The 25,995-nt window shown below is 50.3% G+C and overlaps 1 protein-coding gene across 2 annotated transcripts in view; it reads left to right on the forward strand.

The window, feature by feature from the left end:
• The window catches only part of APPL2 (adaptor protein, phosphotyrosine interacting with PH domain and leucine zipper 2), a 62,816-nt gene that overhangs the window by 21,567 nt on the left and 15,254 nt on the right, over positions 1 to 25,995 (forward strand). For both annotated transcript variants that reach the window (XM_030885314.2, XM_045290219.1), the window contains exons 3-8: positions 10,057 to 10,116; positions 11,072 to 11,143; positions 16,355 to 16,442; positions 20,317 to 20,358; positions 20,688 to 20,746; positions 23,101 to 23,247. In XM_030885314.2, coding sequence (XP_030741174.1) covers positions 10,057 to 10,116; positions 11,072 to 11,143; positions 16,355 to 16,442; positions 20,317 to 20,358; positions 20,688 to 20,746; positions 23,101 to 23,247 — 468 coding nt within the window. The remainder of the gene's footprint in view (positions 1 to 10,056; positions 10,117 to 11,071; positions 11,144 to 16,354; positions 16,443 to 20,316; positions 20,359 to 20,687; positions 20,747 to 23,100; positions 23,248 to 25,995) is intronic.

Consider the following 25,995-nt stretch of genomic DNA (forward strand, 5'->3'; position numbering starts at 1 on the left):
CATACACACATCAATTGTGTAAAGCGCATTTGTACATTCATTGCCCTCATCATTCTCAAGACATTTCCTCTCCACTTAAGCCCCCGGCATTAGGTCTGTCATTTGCTGTTTTTTATGTGTCACGTGTTGCTGCTGCTGGTGGCACAAATGGCACGTGTTGTGCTGTTAACTGAAGCATCAGCGATTGGAGCCCAGCCCGAGGTGCCTCAGAAGACAGGCTAGTGATTTGTTTCTGAAAGGTCCCGAGCTCAAAAACCCTTCGGGGCGGTTCTGCTCCACGCAGATGGAGTCACCATGAATCAGAATCCACTTGACAGCAACTGACAGCAATGTTGTTGTTGTTGTTAGGTTCTCTGTAGTTGGTTCCAACTCAGTAATCGCACGTACAATAGAATGATACACTGCCTGGTCCTCAAAATTATTGACATGGTTGAGCCCATTGTTCCAACCACTGTGTCAATCCATCTTGTAGGGAATCTTTGTCATTTCTACTGCCCCTCTGCTATACCAAACATGATGTCCTTCTCCAGAGACTCTCCTGCCAACATGTCCAAAGGACATTAGATGAAGTTTTGCCATCTTTGCCTCTAAGGAGCATTCTGGCTGTACTTCTTCCAAGACAGACCTGTATGCCCTTTTAGCAGTCCATGGTACTTTCAGTATTCTGTACCCGCACCGTAATTCAAATACATCAGTTATGTTTTGTTCTTCCTTATTCAATCTGTGTCCAAATTTCACCTGCATAAGAGGCGATTGAAAATACCATGGCCCGGGTCATGTGTACCTTAGTCCTTAACATCTGTGCTTTTCAACACTGTAAAGGAGTCTTGTGCAGCAGATTTACCTAAGGCCGTACATCATTTGTCTCTTGACTGCTGCTTCCATGAGCATTGATTGAATTCAGGCAAGATGAAATCCTTGATAACTTCAGTCTTTCTTCAGTTTATGATGATATTATTTGGCGTTAGACCAATTGTTGGTCCGGCTGTGAGCCTTTTGGTGTTCTTTACATTAAGTTGACATCCCTATTGTAGGCTGCAGTCCTGACAGCAATGTATTTGTAGTACTTGTAAATGTTATCATTACTGAATAATGACATTGGTGGTGTTCATTGTCTTCTCTTATGATCTTTTTTATTTCTAATGGATCAGTAGTAATACTCCCACATATAGATCTGATTTTATTTTATTTTTTAAATAATTTTATTGGTGTCTCTTACAACTCATCATAATCCATACATACTTACATCCATTGTGTCAAGCACATTTGTATATTTGTTGCCATCATCATTCTCAAACATTTTCTTTCTACTTGAGCTCTTGGTATCAGCTCCTCATTTTCCCCCTCCCCCACCCCCACCCTCCCTCCTTCATGAACCCTTGATAATTTATAAATTTTTATTTGTTAATGTCTTACACTGACCAATGTCTCCCTTCACCCACTTTTCTGTTGTCCATCCCCCAGGGAGGGGGTTATATCTAGATCATTGTGATTGGTTTCCCCTACCTTCCCACCTTCCCCTTACCCTCCTGGTATCACTACTCTAATTGGTCCTGAGGGGTTTATCTGTCCTGGATTCCCTGTGTTTCCAGCTCTTATCTGTACCTGTGTACATCCTCTGGTCTAGCTGGATTTATAAGGTAGAATTGGGATCATTATAGTGGGGAGGAGGAAACATTAAAGAACTAGAGGAAAGTTGTATGTTTCACCAGTGCTATACTCCACCCTGACTGGCTCGTCTCTTCTCCAAGACCCTTCTATAAGTAGATGTCCAGTTGCCATCTTTGTGCATTCTTTGGGTGTCCATTCTGCACTCCCCCTCATACACAATAATAGGATTTTTTTTGTTCTGCATCTTTGATGCCTGATATCTGATCCTATCAACACCTCATGATCACACAGGCTGGTGTGCTTCTTCCATGTGGGCTTTGTTGCTTCTCAACTAGATGGCCGCTTGTTTATCTTCAAGCCTTTAAGACCCTAGACCAGTGGTTCTCAACCTGTGGGTCTCAACCCCCTTGGGGGTCAAATGACCCTTTCACAGGGGTCTTAGGAATGGAGACACCACTCCTGTCTCCAGGCGGGTCCGCCCACATGCAGGTATGCCCACATATGAGCACCTGATATGAAGACTGTTACCCATGCTACACCATGCTTCAAGGCAAAATTTTATTTATTTGTAATTAGAAATAAATATTTCACAATATATAATTACATATTGTTTTTTGTGATTAATCACTGTACTTTCATTATGTTCAATTTGTAATAATCAAAATGCATCCTGCATATCAGATATTTACATTACAATTCATAGCAGTAGCAAAATTGCAGTTATGAAGTAGCAACAAAAATAATTTTATGGTGGGGGGTCATCACACATGAGGAACTGTATTAAAGGGTAGTGGCCTTAGGAAGTTTGAAAACCACTTCCCCAGATACTGTATCTTTTGATAGCCAGGCACCATCAGCTTTCTTCACCACATTTGCTTATGAACCCACTTTGTCTTCAGCAATCCAATCGAGAAGGTGAGTATCATAGAATGCCAGTTCGATAGAACAAAGTGTTCTTGTGTTGAGGGAGTACTTGAGTTGAGGCCCAATATCCATCTGCTACCTTAGTACTACTCCTGTAAATATATGCACGTAGATCTATTTCCCCATCGTCATATATAAATATATTTACATATGTACATGCCTGTATTTAGGTCTCTATAAATACCGTTTGCCTTATAGTTCTTTCCTGTATTTCCTTTTACTTTCCTCTTGTCCCACTATCATGTTCAGCCTTCATTTGGGTTTCAGTAATTCCTCTGGGTTACATTGCCATTGATCAAGCCCTACCAGGCCTCCTACACCCTCCTTGCCATCGATTTTGGATCACTTGGTGTTCCCTTTAGATCTGATTTTAGTTACGTGCTTCCTTTCTCTTGTTTTCCTGTGTCAGTTTGGCTAAAAATCTGTTGATTATATTGATCTTTTCAAGGAACCAGCTTCTGGATTCGTTGATTGTATGTGTCACAAGAGTTGTATATTTTTAACAATAAAGATAGGCACCTCCCTTTATTAGATACATAGAAGAGCTACGTACCAGGTCAGGCATCTTTGTGCATTCTCATTTAGCTTTCACAAGGAGGGAGAGGTATATGTTTACAGCTAAGGAAAGGAGATTCCGGGAGGTTATGTAGCTTGCCTAAGGTCACACAAGTTCCGAGTGGCAGAACCAGATCTTGAACTCAGTTCTCTGACTCCAAAAAGCAGTCTTACACTTTGATGCCCTAGCCTCCAGGAAGGGCAGCAGAATCTGCAGACAACTGAACTTTCCATGGTTGGCCTTGTCACTGGAGAAGAGCAACCCCAGTTTATCAGCCTAACTCCTCAGTAATCTGTTTGAGGGGGAACCTGGCATTGCAGAGTAACTTGCCTTGTTTAATTTGTTTTTATTCACAGTGGTTTTAATCAATTCATTTTAGCACCCCAGAAAATGAGTCAACTTGACATTTACCTGGTTAGGACTGAGAGATGGTAACTTTAGGCATGTGGAAGCCGAGGGCCTGGGTAGTTCCCGAAAACAACGTCATGGACATGGGTGCCTGTACTTGGGGTACATGTGTGGTATACAGCAGTGTTCCCCAAAGTGGGTAATACTATCCCCACCCCCCACCCCAGGAGAGGGGTGCTGGAATGATCATGGGCCGGGGCTGTGAAAGCAGATGCCTAGACTTTATCCTAGATTATGGGATGTCATACAAATGTTCTTAACTGCCAGGAGGACACTGAGTAACTTTCTTTTTCTGAAAAGGGGGTAAACCACAAAAGCCACACTCACTGCCATCAAGTCAGTTCCGATTCCTGGTGACCCTGTAGAACAGAACTGCCCCTGTGGGTTTCCAAGACTAGAACTCGCTACGGGAGTAGAAAAGCCTGTTTTTCCTCCTGAGGAGTGGCTGGTGGTCTCAAGCTGCTGACCTTGAGGATCCCAGCCCAACACATAACCACTAGACCACCAGAGCTCCAAGAAAAGGGAGTAGTGGGCCAGATAAGTTTGGAAACGTATGGTCTGCAAAGTCCCGTCATGCTGGCACGCAAGGTTTTCGCTTTTTCATGAAAGGTTCCCATTGGTGTGAGATTGCGTTTGTGACGTTGACTCAGATAGATCTGAATTCCAGTCGTGACTCAGCTGCTCTCTGTGATCTTGGGCAAGAAACCTGATGACCTGAGTTTCCTCATAAGTACACTCACCTCACGGGACTGTTCTGAAGGTTGATAGGATCAACACTTGGCATCAAGTGCTCTCTTTGCATTCACACAACCATCTCCCAAGTTTTATGATAATGGCCGTTAGGACAGCTCCCTACAGTGGGGCTGCTATTTTGGGTTAAGTTTGGTCCTCTCCTCCTGATGTTTGGAAGACGCATGTACACTTGCTCTCTTCCTTCTTCATTGGCTATTTGATAATTGCTCCTTCAGACAACTTCATGGGTTGTCTTCATGCCCATCTTCTGGCAGGGGCTTCCACCGTCTGTAGCTTCTCTCCACCCTTGGTCCCTGGGCAGCATATGATTCTGTTAACATCTCCCTCTGAAACGGCCTTCCCTCTTTGAGATGAGATCGTTCCAGGGTCTCTTCCTAGCCCCCACCAAGAAGAGGGGCTCCCACCCTGTGTGGCCCACTAGCTGCATGCAGAAGGGCAGATCTCGGTTCTCCTCCTGTGCAGGTCCTTACAGGGGCCCTTAGGTGTTGGATAAAGAACTGAATTCAGCATGTCTCCACCTAAAAGCCCAGCTGCTCTCTCGTGACTCCCCCCCACTCTCTGAGCTGAGGACACGTGGCCCCACCCGGCCATGCAAACTGGAAGCCCGTTTTCTCTGACTCCTCTTCCAGACCCTCACACTCACTGCACTTGCTTTGGCCCCAGAAACGCCCCCTCGGAGCTTCGAGCTCTTCCCTGCTGCTGGTGCAGGTTCAGACCCTCTGTGATCTTCCCTGCCACGTCTTCCAGTGGTCTCCCACGTTCCCTTCCTCAGCAAGACGGAGGGACACAGTGGCCGCAGCAGCGGGGCCCGCACACAGCAGCATTGTGAGGGTGGTGCAGAACAGGGCAGTGTCTCATTCCGTGGGGCACGGGGCACTGTGTGTCAGAACCTATTCAGTGACACCTATGGACAACACAGCCTCCCGTGGTTTAACACAGCCTCCCGTGGCTTTACGTCACCCCCTGGCTGGTCTTGTCACACCCTGTCCAGTGTCCTCAGGGCCCCTCCTCTGGCCCCAGAATAAAGGTGGGCAGAGTCCTCACCCATACCCTCGCCTTTGTTCCTGCCACCACCCCCAACCCCCCTCAGGGCCCCTGCAGGCGTCCTGCCTCCAGATGCTCTTGAGCAAGAGCAGGGACCCTGCCCCCAGCTGGGTGCTGAACGGGACAACAGGGACTGAAATCCACTTGGCTTGGGGCACCGTGTCTGGCCAAATACCCTAAATAAGATTGACATTTACTCCCCAGGGGTCAGGTGACATTCGCAGCTCACCAGCTCTCTGTGCCAGGGCAAAATCAAACATCCCCTGCCAAGTACTCTGTTTTCCTTTCAGGTTACTAACCACCTGCCTTTCTGCCTTGGCCGCGGTTTGGGGAGTTTCTGTAGAACACTGGAGGCATTGTCAACGAACCTTTTGTCCAACGGCCCTTTCAAAGGGTGCTCAGGAGACACCGAGCAGCATAAACAGACCCCAGCAGGCTCTTCGAGAGACCAGAGAGCCAGGGAAGCCCATTGAGAGTGGAAATTCAGGCCACCTCTTGCTGGATGGACGCTCGCTAACAAGGGTGGGAACCCCCTGCCTAGCTAAAAGTGCTGGAGGGCCTGCCCTCGGGGGACTGGCTAGGTCCAGTGTGCAATTTTGGATCAGAATGACCTAGTGGGAAGCACTTGTGTTTCATACTGAGACCAGAGTGAGTCTTTGCTCTGCCCATCACCGGGTATATCATTTTAGGAAATGCTTTCTCATGCCCTACCCTCAGTCTCATCTATAAAGTTGGGGTCATGCCGGCACCTACCTCACAGGTGCATAGCAAAGACTAACCATGATCATGGATGAAAACTGCCTAACAGCCATGGCCAGCACAGAAAAGACTCAGTAAGTGTTAGCAGCTCTCTGTAGTGCGATTCCTAATCGGTACACTTCCGCCAAACTCCAGTTGAGCAGGTCTCGTTGCAGAGGTAATTGCCAGGGTGTGGGTTCATTACCCAGTGGGAGTCAGGCTTGTTCATACAACCTTTGTACGGTAGATGACAGGTGAGTAAGACTGAAGCCAGCCTAGTTCAAAAGGCGTTTTCCATAATGCACCGTCCAGATTGTCAGGGCGGGCGGCAGGCCGGTTGCCAGTGGAATTGTACCGACAGACCAGAATTGCAATTGGCTTCGCGCTCTGAAATCACACACACTCGAAAATCCCCACAGGAGGCATTTCCAGGCGAGACCCGGCAGGGTCTGATGGCAGAAAATGGTTCGGAAAGCAGACACTCATGCTGTGACCCTCTCACCCCTGAGTGAGCGTGTGGTTGGCATGCCTGGCACAAGGGCACCCTCCCCTTGCACCCTGGGTACAGCCTGCTGCCAGCCGCTCCTGGCAGGTGTCCCAGTACTAGCCGGGAGCTGGAACAGGGGCACGTCCCAGCAGCCTGCGGTCCCTACCCGGCACGGAGGCCTGCAGGGTGATGGCCATTTCTATTGACTGGTCAACTAAGGGTGCGCGTGGGGCGGGGAGGAAGTGAGAGGAGAAAAGACTCAAGCCGGATTAGTAGGTAGTTTAGACAGTGACCCTCCAGAGCTGGGTGGTGTGTGGTAGAGGACATTCTGAGCATCCACCCCCACGTTGGCAGACGCTGGCCCTGGGGTCAGACTCTTGTTTTTGCAAATAAAGTTTTATTGAAAGGAAGGTATGCTCGTGTGTTTCCGTTTTGCGCGGTGGCTGCCTCCGTGGATGGGAGTCGTGGTGACAGAGACCATGTGACCCACAAGGCCAAAATAGGCATTGCCCAGCCCATTGCACAACGGTGGCCAAATCCAACCTGAAGAGAGACCTTGTCTCCTGTCTCTTTGGAAGACTAGTGAATTTTAGAATTCAGCAGATCCAAACTCATCCAGCCCTGCCACTAGCTAGCTATGTGACCTGGGGCAGGCAGGTGGTTTAACTTCTCTGTGCCTGAAAAGTTGAGTTGATAGTAGATCCAGCCCCCAGGGTTGTCAGAATTCCTTGAGAGACCAGCTTGGGACCACTTGGAGGAGCTGCATCAGGTAGCTGCTGCCTGCAGAGTCACCACCCTTCCTGGGCCTGCATTTTACATCCCACGCGGGGCTCCTCCAGGCAAATGCCGTAGTGCCCGCACCGTGCCTCTTAAACCCACTGCTCCCACGAAAGGAAGAGGAACCAGAGGCTTCCAGATGCAGCAAAATATGGGTCCAGCGAATGGGATAAGGCGCTTCTCCCTGTGCACACCCATCTATCTTCACACCAGTTCTCTGCCGAGGGAGGTCATTGGCCTTATCCCTGCCCACCCACACACTTCATTGTTCCCCATTTGTGTGTTTCCTTGTAGTGCTAGGAAGGATTTTTCCCCTTCAGCACTTTAAACTGGAATTTTGATGAGCCTTCTAGCATCGTTCACTTATTTATTCAGCATGTGACGGCTGTGTGCTGGGAACTGTTGGCAGATTCCGGTCTCAGCGAAGGGTGTCATGCTTGCGGATCTGCTCCCTCCCTCGCTCCTTGAACGGTTAGTTCTGGAAAGGGTAGTGCCAGGGGGATGTCACCCCCAGGGACGTTCAGGGCCCACCAGTGCCTGACTTTACTCAAGAAGAAGAAAGAAGGCTGAGAGCCAGACCCTCGTGGTCTGTTAATGCCTCTTCTTGGGGGGCAAAGGGAGGAAGTCAGGTCATAGGTTGAAAAATTATCTTTTAAAAAAGGCCTCAAAGTCGTGGGATTGGGTTATGATGGGTCCTGAAAGGAACTCCCCATGGAGTTCAGTATTGACCCAGGAGGAGAGGGCTGGTGGGGAGGCCTAGGCGCAGAAGATAGAGGCCAGTGCCTGCTTGCAAAAATGGTGTGGGCAGTTTCTGACCTCCGGCTTTACAAGGGGGACGAGACTCTGACTCCTCTGGGTCACCCTCCAGCCTTCTAAACCAATTCTCACTCCAACGGTTCCTCCCTCAGCACTCTGTCCGTCTCTATTGGATTTGATGTTGATTCCGGGATAGTGCACTTTAAACCCAGGAAGACGGCAAAACTGACCAAGCCCCTCGTTAGATTGTCAAGTTTGAACAATCACAGCCAACCTGTAACAGTCACACCCAACTGCATCATCGCATCTCATCAGCATCTTCCCTTACCCAGACTCCCTAGTCCTTTGGGGAGAGTTACTAGGAAGAGCCCTGAGTTAGTTAATTGTGCCAGCCTGGCCGATAATCACATGTGGTGCTGGTTGAAAGGCGGAGGGATAAATGGGTGGTGAAGCCTCGCCTTTCTAGTTCTCGGGTCTCTTGTTTTGTGATGGTTGTATCGGGTGCAGCTGCCTTAGCAGTTCCCTGCTTCAGCTTGCAAGATTGACTTCCTACAAGACATCCCCAAGGAGAAGCCGCATGGATCTATCCCGATGCAGCCCTGGGTGCTGGAGCAGCCTTGTGGAGATACCTGCTAGTGCTGAGATGCTTGTTCGTTCACTGACTCAGCTTTCCTCCTGCAGTCGGCATTATTGCCTCTGTTTTGTGAGGTGAAGGACTTTGTGGACTGGTGTTGGGTGTGGGTTAATGTTGGACTTGTGGGCTTGGGGAGCATTGGGTTAGGATGTTTTCGTGATGCACATTTTCTTTGTATAAAACTCTCTCTTATACATGAGTCACTGTGGATTTGTTTCTCCAAAGTACCCAGACTAATACAAGCCCTTTATATACTTCCCTGAGCCACACTGCCCCTCCTGCCTGCCAGTGGTGTCTGCCCCTTTCTTAAGAATAAGTCTATTTCTGAATAACGCTCACCTGACGATCTGCTTGAACTAAGCTTTAGAAACATAAGGCGCATCTTCTAGGCCGGGCTGCCCTGGTAGCTGGAGGAGAGTGCTAGAAAGGGACTGTGTAGTCACAGATTATCTCTGGACACGATGGAGTGGATTCCAACTCCTAGGGAGCCCACCCCACAGAGGGAACTTCCCTGGGAGCTTTTCTTGGCTGCCATCGGTGTAGACCGGGCTCACCAAACCTTCCCACAGAGCCAGTGGGGGGTTTCAAAGCACCACTCCCTCAGTTAGCAGCCAGCCACCTGGCCTTTGCACATCCAATAAGAAGAGAGCAAATTGATGGTCTTGGGTAGTGAAAAGGGGGCACAAAAAAAGTACTGCAGCTCTTACAGGCAGTCCTTTCCTTGGTTTTCTGGGAAAGTTGGGGTCAGCGGTGTCCCAACCTGGAGCTCCATGCAGACCCAAGCAGATCCAGGTGCTACTTAAAATGGTCTAAAGCAGCGGTTCTCAACCTGTGGGTCACGACCCCTTTACAGGAGTTGCCCAATTCATAACAGTAGCAACATGACAGTGATGAAGTAGCAACGAAAATAATTTTATGGTTGGGGGGTTACCATCACATGAGGAAGGTCTACATCCTGGGCAGGGGGTCCTCCCTGCTCTGGTCTCCGCCAGCACTGCCAGCTGCGTCTCACCTCTGCACCCCTCCGTTTCCTTCGCCTTTGCATTGTTTGACGCCGCTCCCTCAGTCAGCCCTGTGAGGGCGGAGTTCAGGCCTTTGTTGGTCTCCCCAAACCTGACTGCACAGCGTCCGGCCCCTTGTGCTCACCCAGCACACTCTTGACTGCGCCTGTGACCAGAAGGAGCAGAATTAGTCTACCATTTAAGACAAGACAACACGTGTTAGCCCTTTCATTTGTTTCCTGATAATTTTTGAACAGAGTATTTTCCACACTTAGTCATTTTTTAAGAGATTCTCAGAGATGGCTTCCCCCCCCCTCCCTTTTTTATGACTTCATATACACAGGACAAACTTATTTTCTGTTTACAGAATGAGATGTGCCTGGCCACTCAACAGCTTTCTAAACAACTGCTGGCATATGAAAAACAGGTAAGTTAAGTTGATGGGTGCTCTATGCTGCTGTGCTCAGGACTTTCTTGCATGGAATTTGGAGGGGGGGCTAGGGAGCGGGGGAAGGTAACTTACTGTGATTAGGAGACGGTGCACAGAGCAGAGTCAGTAGGGCACGCAGCAGTTCCTACACATCTTGTTCCGACACATCCATCACAGTGCCCTCCTTGTACCCTCTCTTCCCCTGCTTCCTCCCCGCTTCCTGGGGCAATTCCTCCTCCTTTCCTAAGCTGTGAACTTTGTCCTTGAGATACTGCCCTTCTGATCTTCAATGATCTTCAACCCAAGGGTGCGTTCCATTCCACACCTGAAGGGTGACGACGCATGGTCTCGGGGGTCCCTTCTGTTTCTGGTCTCTTTTACAACTTTACATTTTATGTAAAGTTGTTCTCTCAAAGGGCCTCTCCACTGGCATCTGTTAGAAGCTTCTCCACACTCCCACATTCCTTTCTTTTGTCTTTTCTTCCCTTTAGCCTGATAAATTCTAACTGGAGATCATCCCCAAATCTTCATGAGCTACGAGGGGGTTTCAAAAAGGTCATGGAAGAAGTCCAGTATCTTTTAGGTCTAGTCTTTCTACAAACCCTTTGAAGCCCCTCTATGTTCTAATTGGCCCACAGAAGTAATCAGCTGCCCCTTTGAGGGTTCATAGTCTTCGAGGACCACAACCGAATCACCCCTAAATAACTCTGGGAAATACATGCTTAGATCAAGAGACTACTATGTCCAAGCAGAAAGATGGTGGCCAGTGAGAGACTGGAGGGCCTTGCTGGGGCAGGACAGGAGAGTGCCCTATGTCTCTCAAAAAACCACTTTTGACATGGGTACCCTGCAGAGAGAGAAGGAAGCTGGTGTGAGGGGCAGAGTACCGTGAGGCTGTGCCGACACCTGGCTGACATTCCGATCACACCTGGCTCTCATCGTTTGCCTTTAGAATTTTGCCCTTGGCAAAGGAGATGAAGAAGTGATTTCTACGCTCCACTATTTTTCCAAAGTGGTGGATGAGGTAAGATTGCCACATGGCAGATTTTTCTTTAATTCCTTCTTGTTCCTCGTTCACCTGTATTTCGGCTCACTTTCTCCCTACACAGGTATCCACTTAGACAGCTGAGGTCTCAGCTTCTAAGTTCATTTCAGAAGCAGGCTGTGTACTGCTGTTTATTTCTAGCTTTAAGGGAGTGGCTTTCGTGTGTGTAGACAGTAGAGCAGAAGAAAGATTCCTTAGACAGTAGTTTTCCAAGGAGACTTTTATACACCTGTTCTTCTCGCTGTGTTGTCCGGTACATTGGAATGTCTGTGAACACGTGGGTATTATTTTAAGAGAGGTATATCATCTTTATTGTAATATGTATATGTGTGTATATGTATAAGAGCTGGCACAGAGCTCTACTGGGCAGAGTTTTCGTGTTACGCAGTTTTCCCGCTAGAGGAGCATCGAGCACCTCAGGTTAGTTGGTTGCACCTAGTGGCATTGCCTGGGAAGGTTCTCTCTGGTCACAGTGAATTTTTTCATAAAAGCAATTTTACTTAAAATAAGGTGGCCAATTTAAGAGAACAGTGTGTGGCTGTGAAATGTTGTTCGCTGCTGGAGAAAATGCCACAGAAACTGTTGTGATGTTGAACACACCTTACAGGGACAGCGCTATGGGAAAAACTCAAGCGTACGAGTGGATTTCTCGTTTCAAAAAAGGTGAAATGTCAATTGATGACAAACCTCGTTCTGGACATCTGTCAATTTCCCAAACATGAAAATGTCGACTGATAATATATTTGGATTTCATTGCACCAGGTCAGACTGTTAGTCAGGCTTTCTATTTAGAGGTTCTGAAAAGATTGTGTAACAGTGTGCAACAAAAAGGCCTGGTTTGTGGCAGAGGGGAAATTGGTTTTGCCACCACGACAATGCACCTGGTCACACAGCCATCTCAGTGCGCCAGTTTTTGGCAACAAAAAACAGCATGCCTCTCTTAGCCCACACACCTTACTCACCTGACTTCACTCCATGCAACTTCTTTTTGTTTCCTTGAGTAAAGAGGGACGTGAAAGAACAGCAATTGATGACGTAGACGAGGTGAAGAAAGAACGAGGGAGGCGCTGTCAGCCGCCTAAACAGATGAGTTTGAAAAATGCTTCCAAGAATGGGATCACATATTTGAGAAATGTATTAAGTGTAATGGAGAGTACTTTGAAGGTGATATGGTTGTTTTGTTAAAAAAATGAATAAATAAATATATAGCTTTTGGGGGAAAAAACTCGGGGGTTTTTTGGTGGGGGCCGTTTATGCATGTGTGTGTGCCTGCTCAAAGCTGCTTGTTTCTCAAGAACGCTCTGCAAAATGTGGCAGCTATACACGGTGCCATCGTTTACAGAGTTTGCTGTGATTAAAATGGAAAATCATGATCAAGAACAAACAGAAAAGAGAGAGTGCAGATACCACTCAGGTGTATAGCCACTGATGTGAAGCAGACAGTCTTTAGTTTGGAAAATCAGAAGCTTCCTTATAACTGCGCTGCCTGCATGTTCATTCATTCATTCAACCACTGAGCTGAGCCAAGCCATTGTTGATTTCACAAGTATTTACTGACTGCTGGCCAGCTGATGCTGCTTCAGGCCCCAGAGATGTGTCAGTGAACCAGCTGTCTGGTTCCAGGCCCCACTGCTGCAGCTCTCTTTAAGATGTGTGTTGACATGGGTGGATACCAGTCCAGCTGAGCAGAAGAGTGACTAAGCGATGCCATCAGAGAGGGCCAAAAGGTGAACTTTTTTCTTTTGTTTTGTTTTGGAGAGGGTGGAGAGGCATTTTTCTTACTTAACAGTGAACAAACAACCCAGTGGGGAGAAGGGAGAGGCCACCCCCTCTGAAGTCAGATGATTTCCTGACCCAGAAGAGAGCTGCTAAGGACAGGTGGTTGCTTAGCGGCTGAAACCCCAGAACCAGGATTTCTAGTTTAAAATATTGACTCAACACCACATTTTCATGGGCAGGAATGATCATTCTTTGGTCGGGGTTGAATCATTCCCAAAGGATGGAAGATTTTATAGGGAGTATAAAGGAGCCCTCTATGGTGTAATGGTTATGCATTGGGCTGCTAACCTCAAGGTCAGCAGTTCGAAACCACCAGCTACTCTAACTGAGAAAGATGGGGCTTTCTACTCCCATAAAAAGTTACAGTCTCAGAAACCCGTGAGTGCAGTTCGACCCTGTCCTATAGGGTCACCATGAGTCAGCACCGACTTGATGCCAGTGTTTGTATGGTTTGATAATCCCACTGTTCAGCTGTCAGTTTGCCATACTGTGGTGGCCTGAATATGGCTATGGTGATGGAAGCTGTACCAATCAGGTGTATATCAAACACTAATCAGGTGTATATCAAACACTAGTCAGGTCACCCATAATGAGGCCGAGTTTCAGCAGAAACTCCAGACTCAGACTCAGAAGAAAGGCCCGGTGACCTATTTCTCAAAAACCAGATCACAAAGTGCTCTTAAAGGCTTTGGCCTGCCTGCTCGGGATATGTCATCCAGCTCGGCCGATCGCTGAAGAAGGTCATACTGCACGGTACAGCAGAGGGCCAGTGAAAGCTAGGGAATGGGGGTGGATACACATAAAGGCCACCTAGTGAACCCCTCATGAAATGGATTGACACGAGACCGAATCATGAGCTCAGGCAGGCCGGGGAAGATGAAGATGGTGCAGGAGCTGGCCGAGTTTTGTTCCAATAAGCGGGGTTGCCATGAACCAGAGCCACCTGGACAGTGACTGATGACAAGTGTCGCCCCCCCCCCCTCAGGGGGCGGGCCAGGGTGCTTCTAAATAAGCTTCCTGAGACCCAACGCTGTGGCAGCCGGGAGTCCAGCCAGGTCCAGAACCAGACAGAGGAGGGAAGCTACTAAGGTGGTTTTCACTATCCTGGGCCTATACCAGGTTGGAAATTTTTTCAAAGGAAGAAATTTGACCCAGGAATGAAAGACGAAAATCCCAACTAAAAGTCAGCCTTGTGTGGCCGTGGCTCGTATGTGAAAGGAGACCTAGGAGTTGGGCTGGCATGTTGCAAGGCACGGGGAGACTGCTGACCCTGTGATTTCCTCGGCACAAGGTTCCAGATTAGTCCTTGGGGGCCCGCTGAGTCAGGGAGTGACTCTCCTACAGATTCCATCTCCTGAGTGCCAGGTGGGTGCCAGCCAAGGGGTGCTGCCATGTTACTGTGTTACCTCACAGTCACCATCCAGGGAAGATGGTGTGGCCCCATGTTAGCAGCCATGCAGCTTTGAAGGGTGGTGTGTGCGCTTACACTCTGCTCGGCGACAGAGCAGTGCTTCCGAAGCGATGGTCCTGCTGTGGTGCTGTGAATTGGGGCTCTCCTAGCTGTGGTCATTGGAACACCCACCATGTGACTCGGTGGGACCATGCAACTTGGGCATGTAGTACTCGAACGGTTTGGCCATCCCATAAAATGATCAGTCTCAGAAGCAGCGATGGAATGTACAATTCTGCTGGGCGGGATTAAACTATAAAATGATATATGTGTTACTCCCAATTAATAAAAAAAGACTAGTTTGAACAATAAACATTTTTAAAAAGGAAGAAGAGCCAGGACTGAAGTGCGTCCTTTTTGGATCCTAAGATCCTCGCGCTAAACCTCTTTGATCTATGAGCCAGGGCGGGGTGATCCCAGAGAAGCCGCAAAGGCAGTAGGATCAGAGCAGATGTGCAGAGCACGGCTTCCTGGCCCATGGAAGTAAACTCGAGTTCCTTCAGGAAGAAGGCTTGCTGGCAGAGCTGGTGGATCTCCAGGCACTTCATTTGGGGAGCTAGGATTGCTGCTCTGGAGCTGGAACCAAGCTCCTTTCAAGCTAAGGCGTGTGGCAGAGCGGCGTGCCCTTTGAGTATGTGTCAGCAGTGCTAAAGGAGATCTGTAACCCTTGCCTGAGCAGGCAGAGGCCAAGGTACCACATGGCTGTGATTCTGAGGCCCAGAGAGAGATGGGAGTGCTGGCAGAGCTGACGGGGAGTGGCGGGACAAAAACAAAACACTCCAGGTCCAAGAACCGTATCCGGACCGTAGCTGATCCTGAATTGTACCCTGCTAACTCCTTTAATAAATCCATAATCGTGGTTAGCAAACCCAGCAGAGAAGTAGTGCACTGTAGGGGGGTTCTTTGATGTCAGAATAGAATAGGGTGAGAAAGAGGGGAGTTATAGCTGACCTCTTCCTCGTGGGACTCTGCCGAGGGCGATACTGGTGGGGCTGTTCCTTCTTTCCCCCTTGAGAGGTCAGACAGGTCAGACTCCACATCTCATTGATGACACAAACATCCGGGTCCTCAGGAAGGATGAGTGGCTGGGAAGCTTGTCACTCCTGCAGTGTGTACCGTTCGTCCTCTGTGAACGGCATCGGGCTGCCAGACAGATGACGAGACGGAGCGCATCTCGTCCGCGAATGGAGGATAGTGAGGCCCAACTCAGAGTGGCAAGAACTGGGTGATACAAGTGCCCGGAAACTGCAGTTCATGTTCCTCTTGGGCCAGGGGGTGAGAGTCCTGGTGGGGTCACGGGCTATGTGTCCAGGCTGCGAACTGGGAGGTCAGTGTTTCCGGCTCAGCAGCTGCTCCGCGAGAGAAAGATGAGGCACGTCTGTTCCCTGAGAAACCCTGTGGAGCGGTTCTCCTCTGTTGGGGAGGGTTGCTGTGAGACCATTTATAAAGGCAGCCACAGCCATTAGCAAGCCTTTTTAGAAGGAGAGACCATTAAGAGCTGTTAAAACTACCCCGTGAGGGCAAATTGCATAGTTACCTTACTGCCTTGAGAAAGGTCCTTTTCTGAAGAGCAGTAGCCCCGGATGTGGCTGAGTTGTGTTCTCCCTCCAGCGCTGTTCCAGGTCCCCAGCCAGCGCGGCATCAGGCTCAGTAGGCTCAGCAGGTGCTGGGAGGGCCCGAGTTGAGCGCTGTGCTCACTCAGACACAGAGCTCTGCAGGCTGGGCATGGCTCAGGCTGGGGTCACAGAGCTAGGGGTTGCAGGGTCAACAGAGAGCAACCGTGGGTGGGCTGAATCGATGCCCTCCGACCTGCTTCGCTTACCGCTTTACGAAGCAGTATGTATTTGCTAAGGAGGTGTTCTAACCACACAAACGTGTCAGCGTGATCCTGGCCCAAACACGATGGCGCCAGGCAGTAGTAACCTATGCGATTTACTTCACAAGGTTTCTCTCTCTTTCAGCTCAACGTCCTCCACACAGAGCTGGCTCAGCAGCTGGCAGACACGATGGTTCTCCACATGATTCAGTTTCGAGAAAAGGATCTCACAGGTAACGCAGCTGGCCCCGTGCCGCCCACGTCACCAAAACGGTCTCTGTCCACCCGAGGAAGGAGCCCTGGTGGCATGAACGGTTGGCTCGGCGTTGGACTGCCAGCCACAGGAGGGAGATGAGGCTGGCTGCTCGGGGAAACACGACACAGGGCCACTGTGAGTCCGAATGAACTTGATGGCAGTGGACTTTTGAGTGTGGTGTGCTTCTGTAACCATCGCTCTAGGGGCGGTGCCAGGGCGGGCATAAACTCCACCCCAGGACAGCATTGACAACACACTCAAAACCCACAAACCCCTCACTGCCCTGGGGTCGGTCCTGACTCAGAATGACCCCACCCACCAGGGCTGCTTGATAAGTAAAGAATGCAGAAGAGATCAGTTCACTGTGGGGAAAGAGCCCTTGGCTGGAGGGGCTACTGCTTTGGGCTGCGAAGCACATGATCAGCAGTTCGAAACCACTGGCCACTCCAAGAGAGAAAGGCGAGGCTACCTGCCCCCGGTGTAAAGAGTTCCAGACTCGGAAACCCCCAGGGGCAGGTCTACCCTGACCTGTAGGGTCATTGTGAGTCGGGATCACCCGGGGGTCCTGAAGGAAAATCCATGCAGGGCTTTGTTCAGTCCTTCGCTCTGTAAATGGAAAGGGAAAGGTCGCAGCTGCAGTGGAAGGACACGCTCCCTAGAAAGTCATTAGAAACACATGAGCACCTGTCTCTAAAAACAAGCCCCATCGAGTTCATCAGAAACAAACTGATCCTCTCCCAAGACCTTGGTCAGGTGCGCATCCTCCCGGCTTGCTGAGGGAGGGCAGAGAGGGGCCTCCTGAGTCACGGCAGTGGCCTCCCTCCTCCCGCATGACTCTGCGGCTCCTACTGCCTGCTCGGGGTGATGCTGCAGGGAGTGTGGAACTTTATGAACATATAAAGAAACCTCTTCATATCTGCGAGGAAGTTAATCAAATGATCACTCTTCTATCTGGTAACACCAAGACAGATTTGAAGTTGCTGGGGTAGGCGGTACGTTAGTGGACATCAGAGCCCACCTGGACTAGCACACAGGCGTGCGCCACACACACACACACACACACACACACTGTGCTAGACCAGCACACAGGCGTGCACACACACCGTGCTGAGGCAGCGGTGGTGGCCTGTCTTGCATTCTGCCTTTTTCACCACACTCACCCACTGAAATGGGTTACGCAGGCGGGGGTGGAGAACCCAGGGAGGATTAAGGATGCTGCTGAAAATCAAGGAGGGAGAAAGTGGAGAGCTGTGCTCTGATAGGAAGAGGGACACACACACACACAACCACCCCCACTGCCCCCAGGAGAAAGAAGAAAGCTGCCCAGGGGAATGGGAAGAGAAATCAGTGTAAAAGTGGGTGGGTGGGGGGGCGGTTTGAAAGACCACCTAGAGGACATGAAACTGTAAAACGAAATAAAAGAAACTAGCTTGAGCATCGTAGGAAGTGACAACCCTCCCTCGAGGCATCTGTGCCTGTGGTCTCCTACACGGACTCTACTTCCTTGCCTCCCCCCGCCCCTTTAGATTGCCCTGGAGATTCACTCCACTGAGGACCCTTCTTCCTGACCTCTGACACCGTTAATCAGCAGGGTGTTAGCAATGGCAGGGACAGGCCGTTTCTGGAACGTGGGTGGTGGTGTTAGGTGCCATCCGTTTCGTTCAGAAGGAGACTCCCCGGGCCTGCCCCATTGTGGCAGCCCCTGTGCCAGGCCCTCCCCTTTGCTGCCCCTCCTTCTCCAGGGCCCGCTCGTTCCTGGCACGTGTCCCAAGGATGTGAGTTGCAGCCCCACCATCCTTGTCTTAATGCCCATTCTGACCGTACTTCCCCCGGACGCGCCTGTGTGTTCCCTGCTACTTCCCATGCCTTCTCCCTGCCCCGCAGTTCGAATCATCCATTCCTCCTCAATCTTCTTTATTCCCTGCCCACCTGTCACGTGCGTGTGAGGTGATGGGAAATACCATGGGGGGGGCCGCGCACCCTGGTCCTCAAAGTAAGGAGACCCCGTGCAGCAGGTGGACCTAATGCAGCACATCTTGTGATGCCTTGACCGCTGCTTCCATGAGCGTTGACTGTAGATCCAAGCAGCAAGAGCTCCTTGGCAACCTCAACCTTTTCTCCATTGATCATGCTGCTCCCTGCTGGGTGGGTCCTCTGTACACCATTGAATGTGGGGGTAGGCAGGGCCTTCCGAGGAAAGATGTATTGAAACACTCCTTTCTATTTGAACCCTTGGTATCAACTCCTCTTTTTTCCCTCTTCCCCCCCACCCCGTGACCCCTTGATAAATTAAAAATTCTTATTTTCATATCTTACCCTGATCGCCACCTCCCTTCCCCCATGGTTTCTGTTGTTTGTCCCCTTGGGGGTGGGGGGCTATGTGTCCATCATTGCGATCTTCCCCCTACCCTCCTGGTATCCCTACTGCCATTCCTGCTCCTGGATTCCGTGTGTCGAGAGCTCTTATCTCTTATCTGTACCTGTGTACATGCTCCAGTCTAGCTCACAATGAAAGGCAGGACTGGGGTCATGATAGTGGAGGGTGGGGGTCAGGGTGAGGAAGCCTCAAGGAGCCAGAGGAATATTGTGTGTTAAATCGGTGCTTTACTGCACCCTGATTGACTCATTCCTTCCTTGTGACCCTTCTGTGAGGGGATGTCCCATTGTCTGCAGATAGGTTTTAGGTCTCTGCTCCGGCATCCCCCCCTCATTCTCAACAATATGGTTTTGTGTGTGTCTGGTCTTCTGATGCCTGTTACCCGATCCCTTTGACACCTCATGATCACACAGGCTGGTGTGCTTCTTCCATGTGGGCTTATTGCTTCTCTGCTAGATGGCCATTTGTTTAACTTCAAGCCTTTAAGATCCCAGATGCTAGATCTTTTGATAGCCAGGTACTATTGGCTTTCTTCACCGTGTTTGTCTTCAGCGATCGTGCTGGGAGGGTGAGCATCACAGAATGTTAAGTTGTTAGAACAAAGTGTTCTTGCATTGAGGCAGGGCTTGAGCAGAGGCCTGAAGTCTGTCCACTACCTCAGTTTATTGCCATAAAAATAGGTACATAGGCCAATACCTCTATTTTATTAACGTATTTATATATGGCACACCTATGTTTATACCTCTATCTATAGCTTTGCCTCCTAGAACTTTCCTGTTTCCTGTTACCTTCCTCCTGCCCCACCCTCACACTTGCCTTTCTTCTGCCTCTTAGTAATTCCTCTCAGCGAGATTGTTCTTGCTCTAACACCCCCAGGATCTCTGCGCCTCCTGGTTGTTGATTTTAATTCCCTGGTTGTTCCTCTGTCTATAGCTATTGTTTGCTCACCACTCCCTTCCCCAGCCTCCTCCTCCAAGTCCCTCCAGAGGAGACCTGGAAATGGGGCGGGGAGCAGGAGGGAGGTCCTGGACTTGATAACAGTGATAGTGGCACAACTCTTACAAATAAGATTGAACTGATTGACTTTGTGATGTGTGAGCAGTATGCCGGTGAAACTGTTAAAAATAAACCAATTTTAAAAGGTTTTTTTAAAGAATCACAGCTTAAGTTTCCTCTCAGTTTCTCAGGAGAGTGCTGACGACCAGGCAGAACAGTCATCGGCAGGCTTTTCACAGACCCGAGCACTGTGGTGGGGGACGAACTCTGGGCAGGCTGGCCGATAGGCCCAGAGGCCCAGGGTCAGTGAGGGGGGCACAGTAGAAGCCCCAGCCCCAGTTGACCCAGGCCCTGGCAGAGCAGAGGGCCTGACAGGCATGTTGGCAGGCCTCCCTGGCCATGCCTGGGCATCAGCAAAGCACCGGTTGCCGTGTTTGGTTCTCCTTCGGATCTAAGATGCTCTCTTTTCTCTTTTCAGAAGTAAGCACTTTGAAGGATCTCTTTGGACTGGCCAGCAGTGGTACGTATGCCTCACCTTCTCGGGCCTACTGTGCACACGCCTGGGCTGCATGTGGGGTGACTCCTGGCGCCCCACACATGCACAGTAGAGCTGCATCGGGTTCCCACAGCTTTGAAAGTAGATCACGAGGCCTATCTTGTAACACTCCTCTGGGTGGGTTTGAATGTATAACCTCCAGCACTTGGCCATTTGCATCACCCAGGGACTCTGAGTCACCAAGAGCCGGGTTGACTGGCCGACGACCAGCAATAATCCCATGTGGGGTGGGATAGGGTGGTGCCGCTCTGGGGATGTTCCTGCCCGGGTGCTGAAATGCCCTTTGTTTTCAGAGCATGACCTCTCAATGGCCAAATACAGCAGGCTGCCCAAGAGAAGGGAGAATGGAAAGGTACAAACAACTGCCGTTCTTTTCTCCTCATCGCCTCAGGCCCGTTCCCGTCTTCCGGTGGCACGTCCCTGGAATGGAGGCCGCCGTGATGTTGTTTTGCATTTCTTTTTCCTGTTTTCCCTGAACCTGGTCTTTGTTCTTCTGAATCTCATATCCAGACTTCGATTGCTCTAGTCTAACTTTCCACACGTGCCTATGAAACCAAACTTGGAGTTCAAAATCACCCGGTGGCTGTTTTTCGTTTGTTTAACTGTGGGTCGAGTAAACGTTTACAGAGCCACATTTGTTTTCCCTGGAGCAATGTAAACACCTGTTGTTTGGTAACATCAGTGGGGGTGCCCTCAATGTCCCACCTCTTTCCTCCGCCTTCCTGGGGAAGTTCCTAGTGTCTGCCTGTCCTTCCTGCCTTCTGAACTCCGAGTCTGGACAAGTGCTGCCCTTTCAGTCTCTGAAGGGTCCTTTAGGACTGAGCAGAAGCGCCCACGTTACAGGCTCTCTGTTCCGCTGCTGAGTGATCCCTGGGGGTCAGGTCATGTGTGTCTGTATGGACATGTAAGGGCCGGCCGGCCACAGTCTTGGTGTTTCCACCAGCCCGTAGCAGACGAATAAGCCGAGTCTTCCTCAGGAGGCTGACTTTCCATCTGTGTGTTTCTCCTGGTACCTCCCGACCACAGTGGTCGGTGTGAGTGTTAGCCAGGCACCATGTGTTAGTCCGGGTGGACTAGAGAAACAAATTCATAGATACTCCTATATGTGTAAGAGAGAGCTTTATATGAAGAGTAATTGTACATTAAGAAAACATCCCAGCCCAGACCAGATCAAGTCCTTAAGTCCGATGTGTCCAGTACCAGTCTGTAAATTCCTCTTCACACTCACGCAACACATGCAGTCCCGCCTGAGTGCAGGAAGATCAGTCTTGTGGATCCAGTGGCGGTGGATCATCTTAGTGCCGACGTGGGCCTCTACGTGGCTCCGGCAGCTTCAAGGCTCTGGCTGCCATCAGCATAGCTCCATGTGGCTTGTCAGCAGGAATGTCTCGCAGAGAGTGAGCATGTGTGTCACTCCTCCAGCGAGCTATTTATCTCCTTAGCGCCTCCAAATGAGGTCATCTAGCCGCGGACCTGATTGACAGGCTAAACCCCACCCCTTCACTCTTAATCCCCTCCAATTGACACCAGATGATGTAACTCCCACACACCATCTAGTTCTTCTACTCCCAGCCTTGAGCTTTCCCACCTTGACCTTCTCTACCCTTTGTTCCTCTGGACAGTGAGACATGAACAGTTTGCATCCTAGATGGCTGCTTGCTAGTTCTTAAGACCCCAAGTCGGGTGTGGAATATTGTGGATTATGTTAGGCCGCTCGACTTCGCAGTCCCCCAAGACTATGGTGGTCCTGAGCCCCCAAGCCCAGTGACGCATTTCTACAAGTGTTGGTTATGGCTCCCCCACGTCCTGCACTGTGCGGATGGATCTATTTCTATGGCACTTATACTTGCCTGTGAGAAATTGCCGCTGCCAGACCTGTATTGCTCATGGCCGTGGTCTCATTCCCCTACCCGTGCCTGCTCGGCCCACATGTTTGCTTGTTGGTAGTCTTACTGATACTGCAGGCTTGTGTAAACAATGGTATTTACCATTGTACTCTGTAACTCTCACGATCCACCCCTCTGCGTGTCCCCATGCCTGAGGGAAAGGCTCCTAACATAATGCTTTCCCTTCCCGGGAACGTGTCTCACTACCTAGTGATTGACGTTCCACCCCATCACTGACAGCCATCCGAGCGAGTTTGTCTGCCACCTTTCCACTTGCTCCTGGTTAACTCAGGGGTTATCTGTCATCCGGGCCGCGTGGGCTTCCAAGCTCCAGGCCTTTAGGGTTGATTCTGATTCCTTAAACCACACCCTCTCTAGAACTTTTTCTTTCATAGATACTGTTGAGTATTTTCATGTATAAATTTCTTACTTCTGGTATATGAATTTCTCAGGCCACTTATTTCTTGTGATAGAGTCTCCTGAGTGAACCAAAATGCTGAAGCCTTTCGGTGCAGACTTGCTGCCACCTGGCTTCCTCAAGGACTGTACCCCTTCGCGGATCTGCAAGCAGAAGCCTCGGCTTCCCTCCTGGCAGCCTCCCAAGCACTAACATGTTAAAATTTTGATAGATTTTTTTTTTTGACTCAGGTCTAGAACTTTTCATTTGGGGGGGTTTCTAATGGAGGTGGCCCTCTACCCGTCTTTTATTATGTTTGTCGTGGAAAAGGCCACCGTGACCAAGCAGGCTGGTCTTGAGGTCGCCTGCATACCTGTGTCCAACATTCAACAGCGTGAGCCCTCCCCCTCGCCTCCCCCCCAGGTGAAGTCGGAAGTGGTGAAAGAGGTGGCGGCGGCACGGCGGAAGCAGCACCTCTCCTCCCTGCAGTACTACTGCGCCCTCAACGCACTGCAGTACCGAAAGCGGGTGGCCATGATGGAGCCCATGATGGGCTTTGCCCACGGACAGGTAGGGCTGAGACCTCGATCAGGTGGGAGACCAGCCTGACCGCTTTCCGTGACGCTCAAGCGCCATCCTGGGTGAAAGCACACACTCCTGGGAAAGTTCCGGGGTTCAGCATTAGGGGAGCTGCCCCTTAGGCAGCCCTCAGTTGGGCTTGTTGCACCTGGTGTTCAGGGAGTGACGGTCTGCATCCCACGTTTCCCTGGGGGAAGGGCCTACATGCCAATTCGGTCCCCATCCCCCCGCCCCCCATCTTTTTTCACCCCCATGCAATCGAAAGGCAGGCCTGGCCCACTTTCCTCAGAAGGAGCTTACTGTTGCAGTTGATGCCTCTGGGCTTCTGCCCCGGTTTGTGCACGGGCCTTTGCCACTCAGCACCCAAAACACTGGTGGCTTAGCGGCTATGCATTGGGCTGCCAAGTACAAAGTCAGCAGTTCGAAACTACCAGCGTCTCTGTGGGAGAAGGATAAGGCTTTCTACTCCCATAAAGAGCTGGAGAGTCTCAGGAACTCACAGGGGCGGCTCTACCTGGCCTATAGGCTCGCCACGATTGGGCATCGACTCAGTGGCGGTGAGTGTTTTGTTTCTGTTTTACCATAAGCATCAGCCTTAACGACATTTTTCTCAAATGAACATTTGAGGGGGGGGTGGTGGTGCTGTAATTGCCAGCACCTTGCCACGGTGACTTGATGTCTTCTGGAGTCTCAGGTATCTATTTGGGTTCTTCCCCTACTAGATGACCTGTGGGAGGCCCCGGTTTAGGAAGGGGACCAAATGACCATGCCTGTGAGGCTAATAGCACCACCTGGTCCCCTCCACCCCTGCCCTGCCTCCACTTCCATTAACTCCAGAACCTCACTCTGGCCTGGGAAGAATACACCTAGAATCCGCTCCGTGCAGGATCTTAGAACACAAAGGGGCATGAGGGAGCAAAGTGGTGTTAAGGAACAAAAAACCCCATCTTTTAAAAAGGCCTTCCATGTATGTGAGCATCAGCCTTACAATTGATTTCAAAACCCATGCTCCAAAACCCATCATTTCGTTCAGGGGCAGGAGAGACAGCAGGTCCTTTTCACATCCGAGTTCAGTTGTCAGCTTTTGTAATGTGTTTGTAACTTTGTGGAGTAGCAAGAGATTAAAGTTACCTTGTGCCCCCAGACAGAAAATGCCCATAGATCATCTTCCTGGGTGGTTCGAGGGAAGCAGGGTGCAAGCAAGGAGCACCACCAACTAGCACCGCCCACCCTGACAGCCGTGCAGCTGGGCATCGGTGCCCCCCGCTGTGCCCTCGCTCACCCCTGCGCTGCTCCTGGTGCACCTGGAGCCCTGTGGGCCTTGGAGATTCGCTCAGCAATGCCAGCACCCCTCTCAGTGCCCGTGGTCTCATTGTCAAGGACCGAGATTGCTGCCTTCTGTTTTTCATCTGAAAAACAACTGGTTTCGAAGACACAAGACCAAGTGGTTTGCTCCCCTGCGGATTTCTAAGTCCTCGCGAAAACGACAGTTCTTTTTCTTAGACACGTTGTTTGTGTTATTTTTTGTTTTGTTTTTATGGGGGGGGCGGGGGTGCGTTTCATTCCTACCACCATGAGTCTTGGGTGAGTCGAACTGCTTAGCCCTTTAAATCCGCCTTATGGGGCATCCGGCATCGTAGCTGATGGCTGGTGACACTGCCCTTCCTGCGGGCCCTTTGCACGTTGAGGTGCATTCAAGGATTTGACAGTAACAAGTAGGCTCTATTACCTAATGTTTTCTCATCAAAACATTACTGTTCCTGCATTGCCACATTAAAGATGTTTTAGTGTGGTTGGACATGTAGCTGATTTCCTTTCCATTTTTTATGCATGCAAGTGTGCACAATATACTGAGACAGATATTTGGCCAGCTGATGTTAGCTACAAAGTGCACCAACTCTTCGACTGACAGACACATTTGACATAAAGACGGGCAGGAAGGGAAGCTGTGTGTAGCGCAGGGGCTGCCCTACAGGTCTGTGAGAACACAGAAGTGAAGGCTCGTGTGGTACACCGGGGTAAGTGCCGTGCAGCGTGGCTGTAGGATGCTAGATTGAGAACCTACGCGTGCGTGGGCCACGCAGCCTGCCTCCTGTCACACCCACTGCCGCCCAGCCCTTTCCAGCTCACAGCCACCTGATTGGGATTGGACCTGGTAGAACTGCTCCGGGGTTCCAAGGCCAGCACAACTTCCTCCTGTGGAACTCCCTGCAGCTTCAAGCCGTTGACCTTTCCATTAGTGTGTTTGTGCTGGAGCGCTCTCACTCACCACTGCGCATCCAGGCCTCCTTTTTGGATACTTGATCCCGAGTGATGCGCGGTCAGAGACTTCTGAGACTTCTGAGGATCCGTAGCCCAGCTTTCCCTGTCCCCTGCGCAGCCTGTCCCCACCCACCCGACTGTTTTCTGAGCCCCTTGGGAGCAGGATGGTAAGCCTCCGGGGGAACCTCATGCTGCACCGCCCCAAGGCTTGTCTTGCCAGGGCTGTGTGTAAGGCTGCCATCTGTTGCCTGGTGGTGAACGACACGTAACCTCCAGAGCACTTACCATCCTAAGTCCACCCAGAACAAAAGCTGGTCATCATCACGACACTTGTTAGGCAGGGTTCTCTAGAGAAACAAAACAAGGACACTTACCATTTTATATTTATATCATGGATAGGTTTACACAGCATATGAATAGGTTTATAGAGCACAAAGGAATACAACAGCTAATTCGTCCACACAGCAGTACAGAGGG

Source organism: Echinops telfairi, unplaced genomic scaffold (assembly GCF_000313985.2).
Source record: "Echinops telfairi isolate 266 unplaced genomic scaffold, ASM31398v2 ScPeMD7_2;HRSCAF=8, whole genome shotgun sequence".
NCBI lineage: Eukaryota > Metazoa > Chordata > Mammalia > Afrosoricida > Tenrecidae > Echinops > Echinops telfairi.